The sequence below is a fragment of the Lactuca sativa genome, chromosome 3 (genome assembly GCF_002870075.4).
Source record: "Lactuca sativa cultivar Salinas chromosome 3, Lsat_Salinas_v11, whole genome shotgun sequence".
NCBI lineage: Eukaryota > Viridiplantae > Streptophyta > Magnoliopsida > Asterales > Asteraceae > Lactuca > Lactuca sativa.
Genome location: NC_056625.2, coordinates 104,524,783 through 104,547,820, shown reverse-complemented (window position 1 = coordinate 104,547,820; position 23,038 = coordinate 104,524,783). Strand labels below are relative to the sequence as shown.

At 41.3% G+C, this 23,038-nt stretch overlaps 1 protein-coding gene across 1 annotated transcript; it reads left to right on the top strand.

The window, feature by feature from the left end:
• The first annotated feature begins 14,956 nt into the window (after positions 1 to 14,956).
• LOC111897684 (histidine kinase 1) lies at positions 14,957 to 20,776 on the top strand. The gene is made up of 12 exons (XM_023893636.3): positions 14,957 to 15,196; positions 15,283 to 15,525; positions 15,635 to 16,677; positions 16,754 to 16,913; positions 17,213 to 17,339; positions 17,451 to 17,540; positions 17,625 to 17,819; positions 17,956 to 18,025; positions 18,093 to 18,135; positions 18,218 to 18,358; positions 19,530 to 20,237; positions 20,326 to 20,776. Exons 1-12 carry the CDS (start codon positions 14,984 to 14,986, stop codon positions 20,539 to 20,541), a joined length of 3,249 nt encoding a protein of 1,082 aa, XP_023749404.2. The 5' UTR covers positions 14,957 to 14,983; the 3' UTR covers positions 20,542 to 20,776.
• Positions 20,777 to 23,038: the final 2,262 nt, after the last annotated feature.

Here is a 23,038-nt window from a genome sequence, read left to right as displayed (position 1 = left end):
ACTTACATGGTGCCCTCACATGCTACAATCACCTATTCGTTGTGCCGGTAAACCACACACGCTCCACCGAAGTATGACAAACATTGATTCACCCTTTGCTACCTTTGCTTAGAACCATTTACTGTGCCGGTTAACCACACGCGCTCCACTAACGTCTTCGCAAGGGCACAAAGTGTAATCTCATGGAATTGCATCAATTCACTTTTGCCTAAAGTAACTAAGATTGGGAATTTGTAAAACATTTAGTTACTTATGTACTTCATTATACTTATAATGGAAGGTTTTGTCCTATCCTACCCGTTCGGCTAACGACCCTCCACTAGTCAAGAGTGCGGTGGGTAAGAGTGGATACCCATTCAATCGCCATTTTATAGGCAATTTCCATAAATACCCCTTATAGACTAGCTTCATGAATGAGCCCTACTAATGATACGACTGACTTTTACTCATACATATATAATGCTAGACTTTTAATGTTATATATAGTATAGGGTGTGTTTTACACTTCTAAAATACTAGGTGGTCAAATTTAATAATTATACCTTTAATTCAATTAAATTGTAAACCAAAACTTTTATGGATTTATTAAACCTCTTTTAATTATACACCTTAATTAATTAATAAAACCATAAGGGTGTGATTTGAACTTTTTCATAACAATACTAGGGTTTTAGAATTTAACATTCCTAATTAAACTTTTAATCAACTTTTAAATTCCAAAACTTGAGGGCAAGTTTTGAAACATTTCAAAACATTAGGGTTTAGAATTTAAATATACATCAAAATTAAACAATTAATCAAAATTTAAATTCCAAAACTTGAGGGCAAGTTTTGAAACCTTTTCAAAACATTAGGGTTTCAACTATTTAAATTTCAAAACAACAAAACTTTTGAGGTCAAATTTAAACTATAAAACCTAAGGGGAAAAATATGAAACATTTCATAACACAAGGATCAAATAACAAATAATCTAAATTAACATTTAATCACATAATTATCCATATTTGATTTATTTAATGATTTCTTGCAAAACAATTTACCAATTTAATCAAAATAATTAATCAATTATCACATAAGGAAACAAATATTTTATTAATTGATAAATATCTTCAATTAGATCAAGAATATAGTCATATATATCAAAAAATCGGATTTATATTGATCTAATATGATAAGGCAAGTATCCTCAAGTAAAAACAGCAAGAAATCCCGATTTTCCCTCCTTCTGACCAGCCGACTCGTCGAGTCAGCATGAACTCGACGAGTTCATCTAGAAACTCGGCGAGTTCAGCAAGCAGAACCACAAAAAACGAATTTTCTCAACATACAAGGCATCAATACAATAGAAAACAATCTAGGCTCTGATACCACTGATGGGTTTTGGTCATAAGAACATCCTATGTGCTCATACAAACCCTAATGCTTGGATCTAGGTTTCTCTATTGTACATGCAAGTTATCCAAGACTATAAACCCTAGATCGAGAATATGATAATCAATATAACATATAATTAGGGTTTAGATCATACCTTGATTGTTATGTAGCAATAACAATCCCAATTCCTCCTTGTATTGACTTTAGAAAACTTAGAGTCACAAATGTCACTCCTCTAATGGTTCACAAACACCAAGAGCAAGAGGATGAAGAGGAGAGAGGATGGAGGCTGCCCTAAAACGTGTGAAACCCTAGAAGGATGCTTAGCCACGTTTTTGGGTCATAAGGGATGTATATATAGTTAGGCTATTAGGGTTATCTAACAAGGAAACCCTAATTTGGATGCTTAAGCCCTAAGCAACCCATGGATCCCTTTCCTTAAGGCCTTGGACGATTTCTTATGGGCTTCCCCATAGAATTCGTCCACTCCTTAATATAAGGCAATCCATGGCCCAAATTGCAATTATCTTATAATTATAATTCTAGTCCCTTAAGTTTAATTAATCTCTTTTAGTCACAAAACTAACTACCAATTAATTATTGACTAATATTAATTAAACAATATGATTTCTCCTTTAATATATTATTCCCATAATATATTAATAAATCATATTTAATCCTTTCTCTCCATAATTCATCCTATCAAGTTGCTTTGGTGAAGGCAACCCAAAAGGACCATGCACCATCGGGTCAAGTACATACCAAAATAGTTATGGACTTAGACACTAATCCAACACAGATGGGAGGCCGAAAGGCCAAGGAGGGCCGGGCCGCTGCGGGAAATGCGACAGGACGCATGAGGGAGCATGTAGGATGGGATCATAAGGCTGCTACAAGTGCGGCAAGGCAGGGCACTTTAGCAGGGATTGTACTACTCCTGCTTCGGCTATTCAGACATCGGAGTTGCTGTGTTTTCACTACAACCAGAGGGGCCACAAGAAGGCCAATTGTCCCCCGTTGACAGCATCTGCGCCAGTGAAGGCGCTAGCTCCAGTGACCTTGCGGATCGCTGATGGCCGGCAAGGCAAGGCAGAGGCTCCGGTGGTGAGGAGTCGGGCATTTCAGCTGACTACCGAGGAGGCACGCGTCGCGCCCGACGTGGTGACGGGATCGTTCCATGTGAAGGGCATCCCAGTTCAGGTGTTATTCGACTCGGGTGCCTCCCGATCATTTGTTTCCCTTGCGCTTAGCAAGAAGTTCTCTGAGTCTTCGGGCGTATTGGATTGCCCTTTAGAGGTAGAGATTGCTGATGATCGATCGGTGCGAGCATCGATGGTGTTTCGGTATTGCGTATTGCGTTTGTTTGCGGAGCGCTACTTGGTAGATTTGGTTCCCATTTCGTTGCGTGGGAACAAGGTGATTATAGGCATGGATTGGTTGAGCCCTAATGGGGCGGTGATAGATTGCGCACAGCAGCTAGTGCGAGTCTGGACCCCAGGTGGGGGAGAGTTAGTGATTCATGGCGAGAGGCCACATTGTGGACCCACAGTATGTTCAGCAGTGAGGGCTAGACGCTACCTTCAGCAGGGATGCGCAGGGTATGTCGCGTACGTGATGGATACCCGGAAGGCGGGTAAGGCGACGGTGAGCGAGGTTCCAGTGGTGGGAGACTACGCTGATGTGTTTCCGGAGGAACTTCCTGGAATACCTCCGGAGCGTCAGGTAGAGTTCATGATCGATTTAGTTCCTGGTGCAGCTTCGATAGCCAAGGCACCCTATCGATTGGCTCCTCCCGAGATGCAGGAGTTGTCTACGCAGCTGCAGGAGCTGCTAGACAAGGGATTTATTCGTCCGAGCAGTTCACCCTGGGGAGCCCCGATCCTATTTTTGAAGAAGAAGGATGGGTCACACCGGATGTGCATAGATTACTGAGAGCTGAATAAGGTAACGGTGAAGAACCGTTACCCACTCCCAAGGATTGATGACCTCTTTGATCAGTTGCAGGGGAGCATCTTGGTTCTCCAAGATCGATTTGCGTTCAGGCTATCATCAGATGCGGGTTAGGGAGGAGGATATACAGAAGACCGCGTTTCGGACGCGTTATGGCCATTATGAGTTCGTGGTGATGCCGTTTGGGCTCACCAATGCTCCTGCCACGTTCATGGACCTCATGAACCGCGTGTGCAGGCCGATGCTGGATCGGTCTGTGATAGTTTTCATTGACGACATCTTGGTTTATTCCAAGACACAGGAGGAGCACGAGGAGCATCTGAGGGAGGTTTTGGAGACCCTGAGGTGGGAGAGCTTGTACGCCAAGTTCTCCAAATGTGAGTTTTGGTTGCGCGAGGTGCAGTTCCTTGGGCATCTCGTCGACCAGGACAGGATTTCAGTAGACTCGGCCAAGGTGGAGGCCATGATGAGGTGGGAGGTTCCGAAGTCTCCATCCGAGATTTGGAGTTTCCAAGGATTGGCAGGCTACTATCGGAGATTCATTCGAGATTTCTCCAAGATAGTCGTACCCCTGACACAGTTGACTAGGAAAGCCGTGGTCTTTCGGTGGGGGCCTAAGCAGCAGGAAGCGTTCGAGACTCTGAGGTAGAGATTGTGCGAGGCGCCAATCTTAGCCCTGCCTGAGGGTGTGGAGGATTTTGTGGTATACTATGATGCGTCGATCTCAGGCCTAGGTGTAGTGTTGATGCAGAGGGGGCATGTCATTGCTTATGCCTCGAGGCAGCTGAAGCCTCACGAGGCGAACTACCCGACGCATGACTTGGAGTTGGGGGCTGTGGTTTTCGCCCTCAAGATTTGGCGACATTGCCTCTACGGGGTTCGATGTACCATTTACACGGACCACAAGAGTTTGAGGTACCTCATGGATCAGCCGAATCTGAACATGAGGCAGCATCGGTGGCTGGACGTGGTGAAGTATTATGATTGTGAGATCCCTTACCACCCAGGAAAGACCAATGTGGTGGCCGATGCGCTTAGCCGCAAGGCGGCGCCGATCAGGGATATTTGCATGAGGATGACTGTGGTGACTCCCCTGTTGGAGCAGATTCGGGAGGCTCAACAGGAGGCTATGAAGGAGGAACATCGGAAGAGTGAGCGAATAGTGGGTCAAGTCACCTCTTTCGATTATGATAGCCGGGGGTTATTGACACTACACCGTAGGGTGTGGGTGCCGTATCATGGAGGCGCGCGCCAGATCTTGATGGAGGAGGCGCATAAATCCTGATTCTCTATTCATCCAGGGGCGACGAAGATGTATCAGGATCTTCGTCTAGACTATTGGTGGCCCTGCATGAAGCGGGATGTGGCGTGGTACGTCGAGCGGTGCTTGACCTGCAGGAAGGTCAAGGCTGAACATCAGAGACCTCATGGCAAGATGCAGCCGTTGGATATTCCGCTGTGGAAATGGGAGGATATTACGATGGATTTTATCACCAAGCTTCCTCGGACGGCGCGAGGAGTAGATTCGATTTGGGTCATCGTGGATCGGTTGACCAAGAGCGCCCATTTTATTCCAATTCAGGAGAGTATCTCGGCCGAAAAGTTGGCCGATATCTACATCAGGGAGATAGTGGCGCAGCACGGGGTGCCAGTGTCAGTGATATCAGATCGAGATGTGCGGTTCACTTCCAGGTTTTGGAAGAGGTTTCATGATGAGTTGGGCACTCGTCTGCATTTTAGCACCGCCTTTCACCCGCAAACGGATGGTCAGAGTGAGCGGACCATCCAGACTTTGGAGGATATGTTGCGGGCATGCGTGTTAGATTTCGGTGGTAGCTGGGATACCTATCTTCCCTTAGCTGAGTTCTCGTACAACAACAACTACCATGCGAGTATTGACCGTCCCCCATTCGAGATGTTGTACGGTCGGAGGTGCACGACCCCGATATGCTCGGGTGAAGTTGGCCAGAGGGTCATGGGGAGCACCGAGGTGGTGCTCAAGACGATCGAGAGAATCCAAAAGGTTCAGAGCAGGCTTCAGACTGCGCAGAGTCGGCAGAAAAGTTACGCCGACAAGCGTCGATCCGACCTAGAGTTCCAGGTCGGGGATATGGTTCTCCTGAAGGTGTCGCCTTGGAAAGGCGTCATTCGATTCATGAAGTGGGGCAAGATGGGCCCGAGATTCATCGGACCGTTCAGGGTTGTAGCCCGGGTGGGCAAGGTGGCATATCGGCTAGATCTGCCAGCCGAGCTTAGCCAGATCCATAGCACCTTCCATGTCTCCCAGCTGCGGAAGTGTCTCGTGGATGATTCAGCTGTGGTGCCATTAGAGGATATTCAGGTTGATGACAGCCTGAATTACATTGAGCGCCCAATCGCAATCCTCGACCGGAAGTCGAAGGATCTAAGGAACAAGAGGGTGGAGTTAGTGAAAGTGCAGTGGCAACACCGAAAGGGGTCCGAGTGGACTTGGGAGCCGGTGGAAGAAATGATGGAGCATTACCCCGAGCTGTTTCAGGATCGAGCAGCAGACTTCGAGGACGAAGTCTAAAATAAGTGGGGGAGATTTGTAGCACCTGGTTTCTGTTTTTGAGGAGGAAGAAGTGTAGATCAAGAAGAGGAGAAGGAGGCCAAGCATCTTTGTGACATCTCAACGTTTTCCCTTGAGGTATAGCTCGTTTCTCCTCTGTTTTCAAGCTTGTAGTCTCTATTAGCTTCATGAAAGTCCCTCTTGAGCCATTCCCCAAGCTTGTTCGTGCATTGGGGGTTGTATTAAGTTGTTAGCCTTTAGATCTAGGCACTATTTAGTCCCTGGATCTTGGATCTACTGCCTTTATGGAGTCATATTGCATGAAAGTCCTAGATCTACCCCTTTTGGTGCACTTTGAGCCTTAAAACCTTCATTGGTGATGATCTACACGTAAAGTTTGAAACTTTACGTGTAAACCAGGCCCTAGGAGCCCATATCTATGAATAGCATGGACTGGATTCAAGCAAAATTGTGTATATGGCTTTTTCATGAAGCAGACTCAGCGAGTCGCTCATCTGACTCGGCGAGTCGAGTTGCAAGTCTCCGAGTTTGTCCCCTTTTCATTGTGTCGAGTAGAGTAGTGAGTCCTGGGTGGACTTGGTGAGTTAGAAGCCGAACTCACCCATGAAGGAACTCGACGAGTCAATGCCCTGACTCGGCGAGTTCAAGGCAATCTTCTTAGATCAAGAACAGACTCGGCGAGTTGTTCATACAACTCGGCGAGTCACAGCATAAAGTGTTCTTCGGATGAAGATGAACTCGGTGAGTTGTTCATACAACTCGGCGAGTAGGATGAAGGACTTGGACATCATTTTAGAAGGAGAACTCGTCGAGTCAACGCCCAACTCGACGAGTAGAGACGGGTTGCAGGGCAATCGATTGGATAGGGACTCGGCGAGTTGGAGAGCCAACTCGGCGAGTCGGGTCAACTGAAAGTTGACTCTGGCTTTGACTTTTGACTTGATCAAGAGTAAAATGGTCAATTTACCCAAGGGTCAGTTAGCGGTGTTTGATTGAGTGTTCTGTGGGAATTATAGCCGGAGGATTTCCGGAGCAGCAGCAGCAGTAGCAGACAGTCAATTCCCACACAGGCCAGCAGCTGTTTAGAGGTGAGTTTCCTTCCAATAGGAACGGGTCTAAGGCACCAAGGCTGGCTCGTATAGACGAAACGTTAGTATTAGAGTGTGGGTCGAGCCCGTATCTCTTGGTTGAGCTGATTATGATATGTGCCAGTATGATAGAGTTGTCTATACTTGTTGTCTGTGTGATACTTGTATATTGTGGGTTAGCGGATGAGTGTGGGCAAGGCCCATATCTCTCCGAGAGTGGAGTCTGGGCTAGGCCCGTATCTCCCAGATAGTAGAGTGTGGGCGAGGCCCGTATCTTCCGGCTAGCGGAGTGTGGGCAAGGCCCGTATCTTCGTGAGTGTTGGCGAGGCCCGTAACTCCTAGCTTCATGTTGTATGTTGTATGCTTGTATGGTATGAGGTATTATAGGGGCGAGGCCTGTAACTAAGCTTCGTGCTTACAGTTTTCAGTTTTGATTTCAAGTACCTTTTCAGCTAAGGGAAAGGAGTCGGCGCGGTAGCGACATATCACACACACTCTTGTTTTCCGCACTATGGATCTCTGGGATGTACTCTGAATAATTACTATGGAATTTGTAACAGCCCGGATTTCCAGGTATCTTTTATGCTTATGTTTTTGGTGTTTTGTGAGGGGACTCGGCGAGTTGGAGCTCAAACTCGCCGAGTAGGATCGCGGTTCTGGACGCGGGTTCGCGCCTGGACTCGGCGAGTCCAAGGTATGGACTCGGCGAGTCCGCGATGTTTAATGAAACCCTAATTTCTCGGGTTTGGGACCTATTTAAAGGGCCTTAAGGCCGTCATTTGTGCTCACCAGACCCCCGAGTTCAGTTGAGGAGGTTCCGGTGGTGCGTGAGTTCCCGGATGTTTTTCCCGAAGAGTTGCCAGGTGTGCCTCCTGTGAGGCAAGTGGAGTTCAGTATCGATTTGGTTCCGGGGGCTGCGCCTATCGCTAAGGTGCCTTATCGCCTTGCACCTCCAGAGATGCAAGAGTTATCCTCACAGCTCCAGGAGCTTCTGGGGAAGGGGTTTATTCGGCCAAGCAGCTTGCCGTGGGGAGCGCCTATCCTGTTCGTCAAGAAAAAGGATGGTTCACACCGGATGTGCATTGATTACCGGGAGTTGAACAAGCTGACGGTCAAGAACCGTTACCCGTTGCCGTGGATCGACGATTTGTTCGATCAGTTACAGGGAGCATCTTGGTTCTCCAAGATCGATTTGAGGTCTGGATATCATCAGGTGAGGGTGCGGGATGAGGACGTCCAGAAGACAGCGTTCAGGACGCGTTATGGGCATTATGAGTTTGTGGTGATGCCTTTTGGGCTCACCAATGCCCCGGCGGTGTTCATGGATCTCATGAACCGAGTGTGTAGGCCGATGTTGGATCGGTCGGTGATTGTGTTTATCGACGACATTTTGGTATATTCGAGATCTAGAGAGCAGCATGAGGAGCATCTGAGAGAGGTTCTCGGAGTTCTGAGATCGGAGAGGCTTTATGCCAAATTCTCCAAGTGTGATTTCTGGTTGCGGGAGGTCCAGTTCTTAGGACATCTCGTTAACCAGGAAGGGATATTGGTCGATCCGGCCAAGGTTGAGGCGGTGATGAGTTGGGAGGTGCCGAAGTCACCCTCCGAGATCAGGAGTTTCCTAGGGTTGGCAGGGTATTATCGGAGGTTTATCAGGGATTTCTCTAAGATCGCAGTGCCACTCACCAGATTGACCCGGAAGGGTGTTACTTTTTCATGGGGCCCCGAGCAGCAGGCCTCCTTTGAGACACTTCGCCAAAGGTTGTGCGAAGCCCCGGTATTAGCTCTCCCGGAAGGGATGGAGGACTTTGTGGTATATTGTGATGCATCGATTTTGGGACTGGGAGCAGTGCTGATGCAAAGAGGGCATGTGATAGCATATGCATCGAGGCAGCTAAAGCCTCATGAGGCGAGATATCCCACCCATGATCTAGAGTTGGGGGTAGTGGTGTTCGCCGTCACTACTTGTATGGGGTTCGGTGTACGATATACACGGACCATAAGAGTTTGAAGTATTTGATGGATCAGCCCAACCTAAATATGCGACAGAGAAGGTGGTTGGATGTGGTCAAGGATTATGATTGTGAGATCCTATACCACCCAGGCAAGGCTAATGTGGTAGCCGATGCGTTGAGCCGCAGGGCGGAGAGCACTCCACTGCAGGATGCATGTTTGAGATTGACCGTGATAGCTCCGGTATTGGACGCCATTCGCGGGGCACAGGCCGAGGCTGTGCAACCTGAGATGCAGAAGAGGGAACGGGTTGTTGGTTTGGTTTCAGAGTTCGTTACCGATGGTCGGGGGCTTATGACTTTTCAGGGGCGTATCTGGGTGCCGTTTGTGGGAGGAACGCGTACCATTTTGATGGAGGAGTCTCATCGGTTGAAATTTTCGATCCATCTGGGGGCCACTAAGATGTATTTGGATTTGAGAAAGGAGTATTGGTGGCCCTGTATGAAGAGGGATGTTGCGTGGTTTGTTGAGAGGTGCTTGACCTGCCGTAGGGTTAAGGCCGAGCACCAGAGGCCGCATGGCAAGTTGCAGCCATTGGAGGTTCCCGAGTGGAAGTGGGAACAGATCACTATGGATTTCATCACCAAATTGCCGAGGACTGCCAGAGGAGTTGATGCAATTTGGATGATTGTGGACAGGTTGACGAAGAGCGCTCACTTCCTTGCCATCAGTGAGAGTTCTTCAGCAGAGAAATTGGCGGAGGTGTATGTGAGGGAAGTGGTATCTCAGCATGGGGTGCCGATCTCGATTGTTTCAGACCGTGATGTGCGCTTCACTTCCAGATTCTGGAAGAAATTTCATGAGGAGTTGGGTACTAGACTGCATTTTAGTACCACATATCATCCCCAGACAGACGGTCAGAGTGAGCGGACGATTCAGACGCTTGAGGACATGCTCCGAGCATGTGTGTTGGATTTCAGGAGTAGCTAGGATGCGTATTTACCCTTGGCAGAGTTTTCCTACAACAACAGCCATCATTCGAGCATTGGTATGCCGCCCTTTGAGCTGTTGTATGGGAGGAGGTGTCGGACCCCCATTTGTTGGGGAGAGGTTGGGCAGAGGGTGATGGGCAGTACAAAGATCGTACTTCAGACGACAGAGCAGATTCAACAGGTCAAACAGAGGTTGTTGACCGCTCAGAGCCGACATAAGAGTTATGCAGACAAGCGCCGGTCCGAGCTTGAGTTTCAAGCCGGCGACTTTGTTCTCCTGAAGGTCTCTCCTTGGAAAGGAGTCACTCGATTCAGGAAGAGGGGCAAGTTGGGGCCCCGGTATATTGGTCCATTCCGTGTGATCGCGAGGGTAGGCCGGGTAGCCTATCGTTTGGATTTGCCAGCAGAGTTGGGGCAGATTCACGACACTTTTCATGTGTCGCAGCTAAGGAAGTGTATAGCCGATGAGTCGGCAGTGCTTCCATTAGAGGATATATTCAGGTGGATGCGAGCCTGAATTATGCCGAGAGACCAGTGGCCATCAGAGATCGGAAAATCAAGGTTCTAAGGAACAAGGAGGTACCCCTGGTGTTGGTTCAGTGGCAACACAGGAAGGGATCAGAGATGACTTGGGAGCCGGAGCGTGAGATGCGTGAGCAGCATCCGGAGTTATTTTCAGAGCGAGACTTCGAGGGCGAAGTCTAGTTCTAATGGGGGAGAGTTGTAACAGCCCGGATTTCCAGGTATCTTTTATGCTTATGTTTTTGGTGTTTTGTGAGGGGACTCGGCGAGTTGGAGCTCAAACTCGTCGAGTAGGATCACGGTTCTGGACGCGGGTTCGTGCCTGGACTCGGCGAGTCCAAGGTATGGACTCGGCGAGTCCGCGTTGTTTAATGAAACCCTAATTTCTCGGGTTTGGGACCTATTTAAAGGGCCTTAAGGCCGTCATTTGTGCTCACCAGACCCCTGAGTGAAACCCTAGCGAGTTTGAGCGTTTGGAGCAAAGCAAGGAGCCATTATTGACCTTGGAGGTGTTATATTGCAAGGGAAAGGAAGCAATAGCTAAGGGGGAATCAAGAGGAGCCACTTCCTGAAGATTTGAGGTCCAGAACATCACATTTGAGGTACTACCTTCGAGTTATTCTCTGTTATGTTGATGTTTATATTGATTTAGGGCTTATTGAGCCCTTTTGTGGCTAGATCTAGTGCTTCCTTGGTCCCTTAAGCGAGTTAGGTTCTAGATCTGGACCTTTGGAGGTCCAGAGTGTCCCTTTGCCCCAACTTTTTATGAATCCATGGGGGTTTTGGATTGGGGTCTTTGTGCTTAAGGTCAAAACACCATTTATGAGTCATGGGGTGTGTTATGAGCACCAAGATGTGGACTTTACGTGATAAATAAGCTTAGGAGGGCCAGATCTATGAGTTGTTGGAGCGGATCTGACCTCAGAAGCAAGTTTTAGTTGATGCATGGCATGGACTCGCTGAGTCTGAAGAACAGACTCAGCGAGTAGCATGAAGATTGACCTTAACCACTCAGTGAGTGGTCTAGCCGAGTTATGAGTTGACTCAGTGAGTCAGGGAGAGTTAGAGAGGGTTGACAGATGGATTGAGTCGAACTGGAACTCGCCGAGTTGTTCTTGAGACTCGGCGAGTTGAGTCGGGGTGGCCCCGCGATTCATACCAGGTAGAACTCGTCGAGTCAGGGGAATACTCGACATGTCAAAAAGGGAATCCTAGAGAGTTGGTGAAAACGCCTAGACTCGCTGAGTCGCCCTAGTGCACTCGCCGAGTCCGGTCACCGTTGACCAGAGTTGTCCAGTGTTGACTTGATAGGGGTAGTCAACCTTAGTGGTAAAAGTGTTAATTAAGAGATATATGATGTTATAGGAGGATTATAGCTCGGAGGATCGAGCACGAGTGATTTCCAGGATTCGCGAGTTATCGAGATACCCGAGGTGAGTCTTCTCACTATACTTTACCTTGAGTAGGTAATCAGAGTTATGTGTCAGAGTATGTGTATGCTATGTGTTGTACTGCATGATGTCTACGTGATTTATGCTGTGCATGTTTATAGAGTTGGAACCGGAAGGTTCCCAAAGCTAGAACCTGAGGGTTCACAGAGCTTGGGTGCACGGACCCATAGAGTTATAGCCTCGAGTGGCTAATATATGTTTATGTGGTATTTTGGGGAACTCACTAAGCTTTGTGCTTACAGTGTTAGTGTTGTTTGTTTCAGGTACTAGTGATGACCGTGGGAAGGCGCCGGCTTGATCTGTACACACTCATGGGATTTCTGATATATATATATATATATATATATATATATATATATATATATATATATATATATATATATATGATCTTGGGATTTGTATGATGTGAATTGAGATTTTAACTTAATGTTTTTATGAAAATTAAATGAGAAATGTTTTTATAATTTGTGAAAAATTATTTTGAAATTCACGGTGTTACAACATTACCGGTTTTCAGACATGAATTATTATTATGAATGTTTTGTAATGATGTTTTTATGTTTTGACCTAAATTAAAAATGAAATTTTTAACCAGTATTTTTGGGGTGTTACAACAAAAGACTAAGTCCTATGAAATGTCATATCAATACAAAGACAAACTTTAATAAATGCATAAAGACAAAATATAGTGACTCCGGATCAACACCTATTCCGGACATGAGGATCATTCTGGAATGCCCTTACTTCAGCTTCTCATCTTCTGCTCTTTTGGTCCGGACAGATTCCGCACCACTCTTCACATTTTGACTTCAGACCATTCTTTGTTTTGGAACATCTTCACTTCAGAATTAGAGCTTAGGATTGCTAGAGGTTCACTTTCAGGTTCCGACATTAATGAAGATGGTAGTTGCACTAAGTATTGTGATTAGAGACCTCAAAAACTTCCTCCATTACCATCATCGCATGAGAAACCCTGATCTCGTTATCCTTCTTTTGTTGAAACCTACAAATCGCTAATTTTTGGGGATGGGATTTGGTGTCAACATTTGAACTGGTGGTCCCAAAGTTTTGAAGTTTAGGTCATATATGTTCTGATCATTACCGAAGCGAGCTTTGGTACCAGAAATTCAAGATCAATCCAAGTTTTTGTAATCTAGGGCTTCCTTCTCTGCCATTCTATTTCAAGCTAAACATCACAAAACTCTAATCATAGAAAACCCTGTAGGCATTGATAATGGATTAAGGAGTTTCCCGAAGGGGAAAAAATCAAAAAGCGGATGCATTGATGATGGAAGTAGGAGTTACCGGAGAGCCGTGGTAGGCATGAGGACCTCCACCTCCATAATGTTTTGTTTGTGTTGTGTAGCCAGTAAGGATGAGAACCTCTGCATTCATTACCACTATCGTTTATTGCTTTATACGTCATCATCTCCTATCTGTTTGATCTTGTGAAGAAGATAAGCATCTTGACGGTGTAGAAGAAAGTTTAAAAAGGCTGTGGTAATGCTAAAGAGAGGAGCGGTGTCTGTGTTGTGTCGTCGACAAGGAATTTGTGTGTGTGTGTGTGTGGAGAGAGAGAGAGAGAAGTGAGCCCTTAATTATTTTTTAATTATTAAATAGATAAATATGAAAAAAAAAATGCATAAGAATATTACAGTAATTCTAATTTTTAGAGGGACCAAAACCATATAGAAACATAGTCAAAATGACCATGAACCAACAAAATTTAGTTTTTGATCAAAATCCGGAAAAAAAAAATATATACCACAAGGACTATATTTGCAATTTTGTCATATAAATATAACTTTAAACAACAATACAATTAATTCAAATCAGTTTTTGTGCGATTCAAGCCACGTTTTATACTACACATATTTGCTAAGTAGATTTTTGACGTAAGCGTATCTCTAGAACCAATTATAAGCATCAAACAAATCAAATGGGGTTTATAAAATGGAGATTTAATCAACATCAAATGGATTTCGTATAGAGATAAACCTCTCTTAATATAAAAATACTAAGTGGTAGAATCACTAATCCTACCAAGATTCTTGATGATCTCCATTACCCTTTAATTAGGTTTCAGTTTCACCAAGAAATCGCTTCAAGGACAAATAATTGCATCAAAACCAGATAATTTAATAGCAAAAAAGTAACACTTTTACTTTCAAAATAATTATATGATAATAATTTGTACATTAAAGATAAAATCGTACCTTCCTATAGATTCGATGGTGTTCAAAACATGAGTCTTCAAAGGAAAATAATCGTGCACTAGTTTATTCTTGTTCCAGTTAAAGACAATGTGACCAGTTATGAACCTTGTTAGTCAAGAGTCGCTATAATTCCATTCGTTGATACATTTTTATTCAATTTTTTATTAATTTTTTTTAAAATAAAGTCTTTATTTCTTCCGTATATCAATTATTCAATTTATGACGGAGACGACTAAAATTACATTTCTATTCCTCTAGCATCATATTGACAAGGCCTATAAAATATTAAATTATCAAAACATACCCTAGTAGCGCCAATGACATGCCCAAAGGCAATATGACTAATAAGTGACTCAAAAGAAAACCACATGCTGCCACTATTCGCTTAAAATACTGGATGGTGCCTTCCAAATACAGCTTCAACAAAATAATTGTGACCTAAAGTGTGTCCGTATATTCTTTTTAAAAATTAATTAGGGTGTCTATATGGAAAATTTAGTTGTCTTTTTAGCCGACTCTTTTATTTATATATATATATATATATATATATATATATATATATATATATATATATATAGAGGTTGTTAATATTTAAATATGATTGTTTGATTAAAAAATTAATATAATAGTATTTCAAAGACAAAGTCCTTGGTGGCAATAAATTTTGATTAGTAGCATTGCAAGTATTTTTTGAAAGACCCGATGTGGGTGGTCTAAGGACCTCGTGTGCACAATCCACATCACCCCACTTATGCCCATGCGTACGATTTAATTAACTGGATGGCTACACAAGGGGCGTGTTAAGTGTAGTTGACCCCATATCAGAATTTTTATTTTATTTTATTTATTTATTTTTTTTTTATAAATCATTTTCAAAGAATAACACATGACACATAAAGAACACTATCCCAACTACATTCACCACTTCGATCAAACCACACAAATGGCATCAGCCCCAAGACGAATTTTCAACAAAATTTCTTCAACCTTAACTTCTTCGAGAATAAACCACTCATCTGGTAGAACAAGTCCACGTGGCAACATCAATCAAGAAAAAATCCGATGCTACAGTGTCTGTGTAGCCCGCCTTGCCATCATGGTAATCAACAAAACTAACCCACGATTTTCCTTAAAGAAAAATCCTCGTTTTTGCTAATGTTTTCTTGTGGTTTTTCATTAATGAAGGCGATGCTAGCGATTCTTATAGGTCTATTAACACTCCTCACGTGGCATTTCACCAAAGTTTACACAAGAACATCATTAAACGCTTTAGCATTTGGCCTTCGATATGAACTTTTACAACGTCCCATGTTACGTATGTGGAAAATCTTGAACTCAACAGTTGAAATAACAACATCCCAAGTCAAGCTTTCTGAATACGTCATAAGAAAATATAGCAAAGCTGAAAACCAAGCACAACAAGTAGAGGTTATATCGATCTACTACGTTCAAAAACCCTAAAAAACTTCAGTTAATTACTTATTTTCGTTGTATTATAGTTATATACTAATGTTTATTTCTTAATCTATATGATCAGTTGTATGAAGTTATGAGAGACGTAACGTGGGCCCTATTCGCAAGCCACAAAGCTTTGAATTCCATGTCGATAAAATACAGAAACGGATTCGTTCAAGCTTTTCATCGAGATCTTAGAGACAAAAACACGTATTACATATACTCAAATCTGTATAATTACACCATGGTTGAACCCTACGATGTAAACCAATCTTTACCTCATCAAGGGTGGAACGATCAAACAATCCACGGGAACATATCAGCAATCTGGTATCGAGAACCACTGGATCCCGACACCGGAAGAAAAACCGGAAAACAGAAGGAAATCCCGCCGGACGAGTTAATGAACATCGCCGGAATCTCTCAGGTACCCGACGGAGCAGCTTCTTGGCATATCGCGGTGAGTAAATTTACAAGTTCACCCTTGCTGTCGGCTGCTTTACCGGTGTTGGACGAGGGCGGAGGGAGTATAGTGGCGGTGGTGGGAGTTACGACGGCGCTGTACAGTGTCGGACAGCTTATGAAGGAGCTGGTGGAGCTTCACGACGGACATATTTACTTAACGTCTCAAGAAGGGTGGTTGCTTGCGACTTCTAATTCTAGTACGCCATTGTTGAGAAGCTCACCGAGTGGGCCCACGCTCATGATGGCGGTGGATTCCGAAGATGAGATTATAAAATCGGGAGCTAAGTGGGTGGAAAAAGCTTACGGCGGACAACCTCCGGTTACCCGGAAAGTTCACACGGCCGCCGCCAGACTCGGCCACCAGAGATACTACATAGATTCTTTTTTCTTGAACTTAACACGACTTCCGATGGTCGGAGTTCTTTGTATTCCGAGGAAGTACATAATGGGGAAGGTGGATGCAAGGGCATTTAAGACATTAATGATATTGATATCGGCGTCTGTTTGTGTACTTGTTGTGGGGTGTATTTGTATTTTTATATTAACTAATGGAGTGTCCAAAGAAATGAAATTAAGGGCAGAGTTAATTAGTCATTATGATGCAAGAAGGAAAGCAGAGGCATCGAGCAATTTTAAGAGCCAGTTTTTAGCGAATATGAGGTTGGTAATTTACGATCTTGCCCTTTGTGAAAAAAGAAAATATAAATTTAATGTTTGTGTGAATGTTTTGAAACAGCCATGAGTTGAGAACACCAATGGCGGCTGTCATAGGATTGTTGGACATTCTTCTGTGTGATGAGTGTCTTACAAATGAACAAAGTGCAACGATTACTCAAATTCGTAGATGTTCAACAGCTCTCCTTAGGCTTCTCAATAATATCTTGGATATTAGTAAGGTAAAATACCAAAAAAATTACATGTTTTCAGTTATATAACTATCTGATTGATTGAGTCAAAGTCTGTCTGATTAAACCGTCTAATTGGTATCACACAGTCTAAATCCGACCGTATCAAAAAAGTCCTTAATGTCTAATTACATCAACTTCATTGTTTTTTAGGAGGCCATTTACCTTAAAAACCATTTTAAATTTTTTCTAGTATTAAAGCCTTTGTCATTTTCAATTTTTTTTTTTCAAGATTGGTTTTTTAAGTAAAAGCAAAGAGAATAATTAGTTGATATACTTATGAATTACAGGTGGAATCTGGTAAATTGGTGTTGGAAGAAGCCGAGTTTGATTTGGGTCGAGAACTTGAAGGACTTGTAGATATGTTTTCTGTGCAATGCAAGAATCACAATGTGGAAACCATTATAGATCTCTCTGGTAATATTTAATTATATCAAATCGAACACTAAAATGCTAAATAATTAGGTTACACTAATAATGTCTAATGATATTTTTTTCTATTGTTTGTTAATTGTTTAACAACATTAGATGATATGCCGAAAGTGGTTCGAGGAGACTCGGGTAGAGTTGTTCAAATATTTGCAAATCTAATTAGCAACTCAATCAAGTTTACAACATGTAAGCACAATTTTAAATAATTCTTTTTAATTTATAAAAATTGGCTTTTAGTGATTAATATGAAAAAAAGAAAATGATTTACAGCAGGATATATTATTGTTCGAGGATGGAGCGAGAATTTGAAGTCTTTTAATGAAAATGAGAAGTTTTATGTTGATGAGAAAGCTTTATGGTCTGCATTTCAAAAAAGGTTAAAAAAACAAGGACTCCATGAGAAAACATGTTCAAAGAATGATAACACAATGATTCTTTATTTTGAAGTTGAAGATACTGGTTGTGGTATGAACTTTGATTTTTTAATAAAATTGCAAGAAATAGAAACGTAATTTCATTTATTTGTTTATTATAATTTATTGCATCTTACTTTTATTCTTTTCTATTACAATATTGTACTTTGACCTTTCTCAAAATATAGGAATTGATCCAAGCAAATGGGAGTCGGTTTTTGAAAGCTTTGAACAAGCCGATCCATCAACAACTAGATTGTAAATGACTAAACTACCCTTTTATATTGAACAATTAACTTTTTCTAAATTAGTTTTATAATTTCAGGCATGGTGGAACGGGTCTTGGGTTATGCATAGTTCGATCCCTTGTAAGGAATTCTTGAAACCCAAGTTCAAATTTTATATGTTTTTCAAAAAATAAATAAATAAATAAAAGAAAGTTATTAACAGGTTAACAAAATGGGTGGAGAAATAAGAGTAGTGAAGAAGAATGGATCAGGGACTCTAATGCAACTATATCTTTTACTCAGTACTCCTTCAGATACACCAAGAGAAATCTACAAACCTAAATTTTCAGAAATTAACTTGAAGGTGATATTAACATAACTAAATTCAACTTCTTCCATTTGTTTATGAGTTTTCAAGTTTTGTTTATGCTTAAATTCATAGTACACTTCACTAACATAATTTTTAAAACATTAATGTTATTTTTACTCTATTTCAAGTGTTTATTGTGTGAAAATAGTAGTACAACAACATGAATGACTTCACCCTTTAAGCGTTATTGTCAATGACTCAATTCCTATTTTATGCCTTGTTTTCCTTATGTTTTATGCTTTATTGCATATATTTTTGTTTTATACTTTTACTAGTAGTGTGACCCGGATCTTATACGGGTTGGATAAAACAAAAAAAATTAAATATGAAGGTTTAAACAAAATTTTATTTAAATTTGAAATTTATAATTTGAATTTAAAAGAAAACATATTCAATAGTATATGAGTTGTAATATTGTCATTTAATGGTTATTTTCAAATAAGACAATTATTAATTGAGGTGTAAATATGATGTGTTAATTAAAAAAAAGATAAATAATGAGAAAATGACACATGGAAAAAACATTTATTCAAAAATACCAAAAAATGACATGTGTCCAAGTTAATGAAAGAGTGACATTTGACAAAATTATTTTCATTTATTAGGGAGGATAATAATAATAATTGCATATATATATTTGCTTTATGTTTTATTTACTATATATATATATATATATATATATATATATATATATATATATATATATATATATATATATATATATATATATATATATATATATATATGTTTTATGCTTTATTTTCTTTAATATGTTTTATCTTTATGCTTTATTGTCTGTATACATGTTTTATATGTTATGGTTGATCTTTTTTACGTTTTATTGCATATATTTCTATTTTTAAGCTATATTGCCCGTGTAACTGCTTTATGCTTTATTGTCTGTATATTTGTATTATGCTTTACTGTCTCTATATCTGTTTTATGCTTTATTGTTTGTATATCTATATTATGCTTTACTGTCTGTATATCTGTTTTATGTTTTATTGTCTGTATATCTGCATTATGCTTTACTGTCTATATATATGTTTTATGCTTTATTGTTTGTATATTTGCATTATGTTTTATGCTTTACTATCTGTATATTTGTTTTATGTTTTATTGTCTGTATATCTGTTTCTATATAATTAAAATTTCAACTACACAGATAATGCTTGCACTCAATGGAACAATGGGTCGAACAATTCTTTCCCAGTGGCTACTTAAACTTGGAGTTCCCATATGGGAAGCAAACGAGTGGAATGAACTTACACACATACTTCAACAACTCTTTAACCCCACAAATTATGCCCAAAACATAAGTTCAAAAGTTGACTTTTTCCTCATAGTCATTGACATTGGACTACTTAACCTAAGCACAGACATATGGAAAGAACAACTCAATTTTTTACATAAATTCAACAAAAGGGCAAAATTCGGTTGGGTTCTCAACCATGATACTTCTAATACAATCAAGATTGAACTTAGAAGAAGAGGGTATTTGTTAATGGTAAGTGGACCATTATACAAGTCAAAATTGATTCAAATAATTGAAACCGCTATAAACGAGACACCTCCATTGACATTCTTTCCAAATGGTGGAGACAAAATCGAAGTTCATGAAGAGATTCATGACGAAGAGAAGGGCAAAAATGGAAAAAAGTGTCTTGAAGGGTTACGGATTTTATTGGCTGAAGATACACCAGTTCTTCAGAGAGTCGCAACTATGATGCTTGAGCAAATGGGTGCTGTAGTTGTGGTTGTGGGAGATGGGGCCCAGGCAGTTGAAGCTCTTGACATTTTTATCCATGAAGTGAAGAAGGGGAAGAAATCTATTGAATCTACACCTTATGATTTGGTTCTCATGGATTGTCAGGTAAGAATGTTATTTGTAATTTGTAACTTATAGTTTACAATTTACAATTTTTGGGTTATGAATGAAACCATGTAATTTGAAATACCAGATGCCGAAGATGGATGGGTATGAAGCAACGAAAGCGATTCGAAGAGCGGAAATGGAATCGGAATCGCACATTCCGATTGTGGCATTGACAGCACATGCGATGTCATCTGATGAAGCTAAATGCTTGGAAGTGGGAATGGATGCGTATCTTACAAAGCCTATAGACTGCAAGCTTATGGTTTCCACCATTTTGTCATTAACCAAATCTAGGGCTTAATTCTTGCGTAATGATGATTAACAAGTTTTTGGGAATCAAAAAGGCGAAAAAGTATCATTTGGGTTGCAGATTTTGCATAGAATAAATGCTTAATACAAGAGCATAAATTCGACACAAATTCATTGTAGCTATCAACAAGCAATTTTATTGAATTTGTATCGAATTCTGTAATTCAAGTTATTTGAATACTCGCGTACTAATACAATGGAAAATATTTACAATTTTGGTCCCTCAACTTATACTCAACGTACATATTTGTTCGATAGGTCTTTTTTTCTTTGCATAGTCTAATACTTGATCATGATTGGTTACTTGCTTCAGCCTTCATGGCATTTATATTTCATGTAATATTGGCATTTAATTATAATATATTTAATACATAATATAAAACCATATGTAGTTATAGTATTTAGTTTATGTTATTTATATTTCATGTAATATTGAACAACTATTTAAGTATTTAGTTTATTTAATTAAACGACAATCTCTTTTTTTATATTAAAACATAAATGTGTCCATCCAATATTAACATGTTTATTTAATAAGTTGAGTTGTATTAGATGGGAATATTCTAACATGTTTAATAACAGACTTTGAGTTGTATTATATTGCAAAAAGAAATAGCAGACTTTGATTGTGTATTTGGCTGCATTAAATCTTTTCCTAACGAAATTTCATGCGGGAGAAATGGCTTGAGGGCTCAATACATTCTGAATGCCCTTTGTGGAGAAGAGTCTGCTATAGTCACAGATCACCTACGTGCTATCACTGTTTTGGTTAATTTATAGTTAGCGGGAAGATGTGCGTCCATTTTAGCAGAGTTTGTTGCAGCCGCTCATCTCACACCTCTGATTAAACCAAACAACGGGATTCGTCCAATTGTAGTAGGCACTATATAGAGACGGCTGGTTTCCAAGGTTGCCATGAAAGGTGTGGGTAAAGAAATGGCCAAGTACCTTAATGATTTTTAGTTTGGGGTTGGTGTGTCCGGGGGTGTTGAGGCTGTGTTACATAGTACTAATAGGGTGTTTAGTGATCGCCACACTGATGGGTCTCTTACAATTTTACAGTGGATTTCTCGAATGCTTTTAACTTGGTGGATAGATCAGTCTCGCTCCATGAGGTTAGGAGGATATACCCTTCTATTTTCTTTTGTGGGTGAATTTCTTATATGGGTAAGCAACGAGACTTTATATATGAGACCAACATATATGGTCTTCCACTGGGGTGCAGCAAGGCGACCCATTGGGTCCTCTTCTTTTTGCCCTCGTTTTCCACCCGCTTGTGCATAAGATTAGAAACAATTGCAAGCTCCTTATCCATGCTTTGTATCTAGATGATGGGATTGTCATTGGGGATTCAGAGGAGGTGGCTAGAGTGTTTTATTCGGGTGAATGATCCATGCTTGGGTCTTGAGTTGAATATTAAGAAAACAGAGATTTTTTGGCCCTCCTGTGATGGTAGAAAGTTTCATACCGATTTATTCCCAACGTATATAGGGAGACCGTCTTTGGGGGTGAAGCTTCGTGGGAGGGCCGTTAGCAGAGACGTGGGGTTTATTAGTGGGTTGGCCATGAAGAGAGCGGTTAATGTTGTTGATTTGATGGGTCTTCTTCCATAACTATGTGACCTGCAGAGTGAGCTCCTTCTGCTTCGATCATGTATGGGCATTGCACAACTTTTCTTTGGTTTAAAGACATGTCAACCGGTACACATAAAAGAGGAAGCTTTGTTCTATGACAAAGAATTGCACGGGTCTATCTAGGATATGGTGATATGTAGAGGCCCTTTTTTTTGGAGACATCCAATGGTGGATAGCTTCCTTACCTATTCGTTTTGTTGGTTTGGGTTTGTATGTAGCATTCGAGGTTTCATCCTACGCATTTGTAGTCTCGAGGGCCCAATCTTGGACATTACATGACCACATCTTACATGACAGTGACATGTGTGGTATGAACTCTGATTAATTTTGTGCTTTGACTCGCCTTCGCGATACGATTCTGGGATTCGACTATAGCAGTTTCACTAATAAGGACACTCCCTAATCCTAAAAGGCATTGACATGTGCCCTTTGTAGCAAAATCGTCAAAGATATGGAAGTCGACTTCAACATGACTGTTAGATAGAAAACAATTTTTGAGTGTCTTCGGGCACCTAATGCTCATGATTTTCTACTATCCCTATTGATGGCCCCAACCAACATATGTCTCATGTGGAGTACTGAACTATCCTTCGTTACCGCCTCATGATTCCTCTATTCCCGATTAACGAGATATGCCTAGTTTGCCACAAAGACATGTTTGGACACTTTTGGGGAACATGCGGTTCATTATAAAGAGATGTGGTTACGAATGTTCTCTTTGATGCTTTTGGCGTGCTAGTATTTCAATGAAGAAAGAAGTGTCAGTGAACTTTTTGACAGACCCGCTGGATAGAAGATTCACAGTTAGACCGACTGATATTTTGGTCTTTAGATGGGTAGGAGGGAAGCACACGT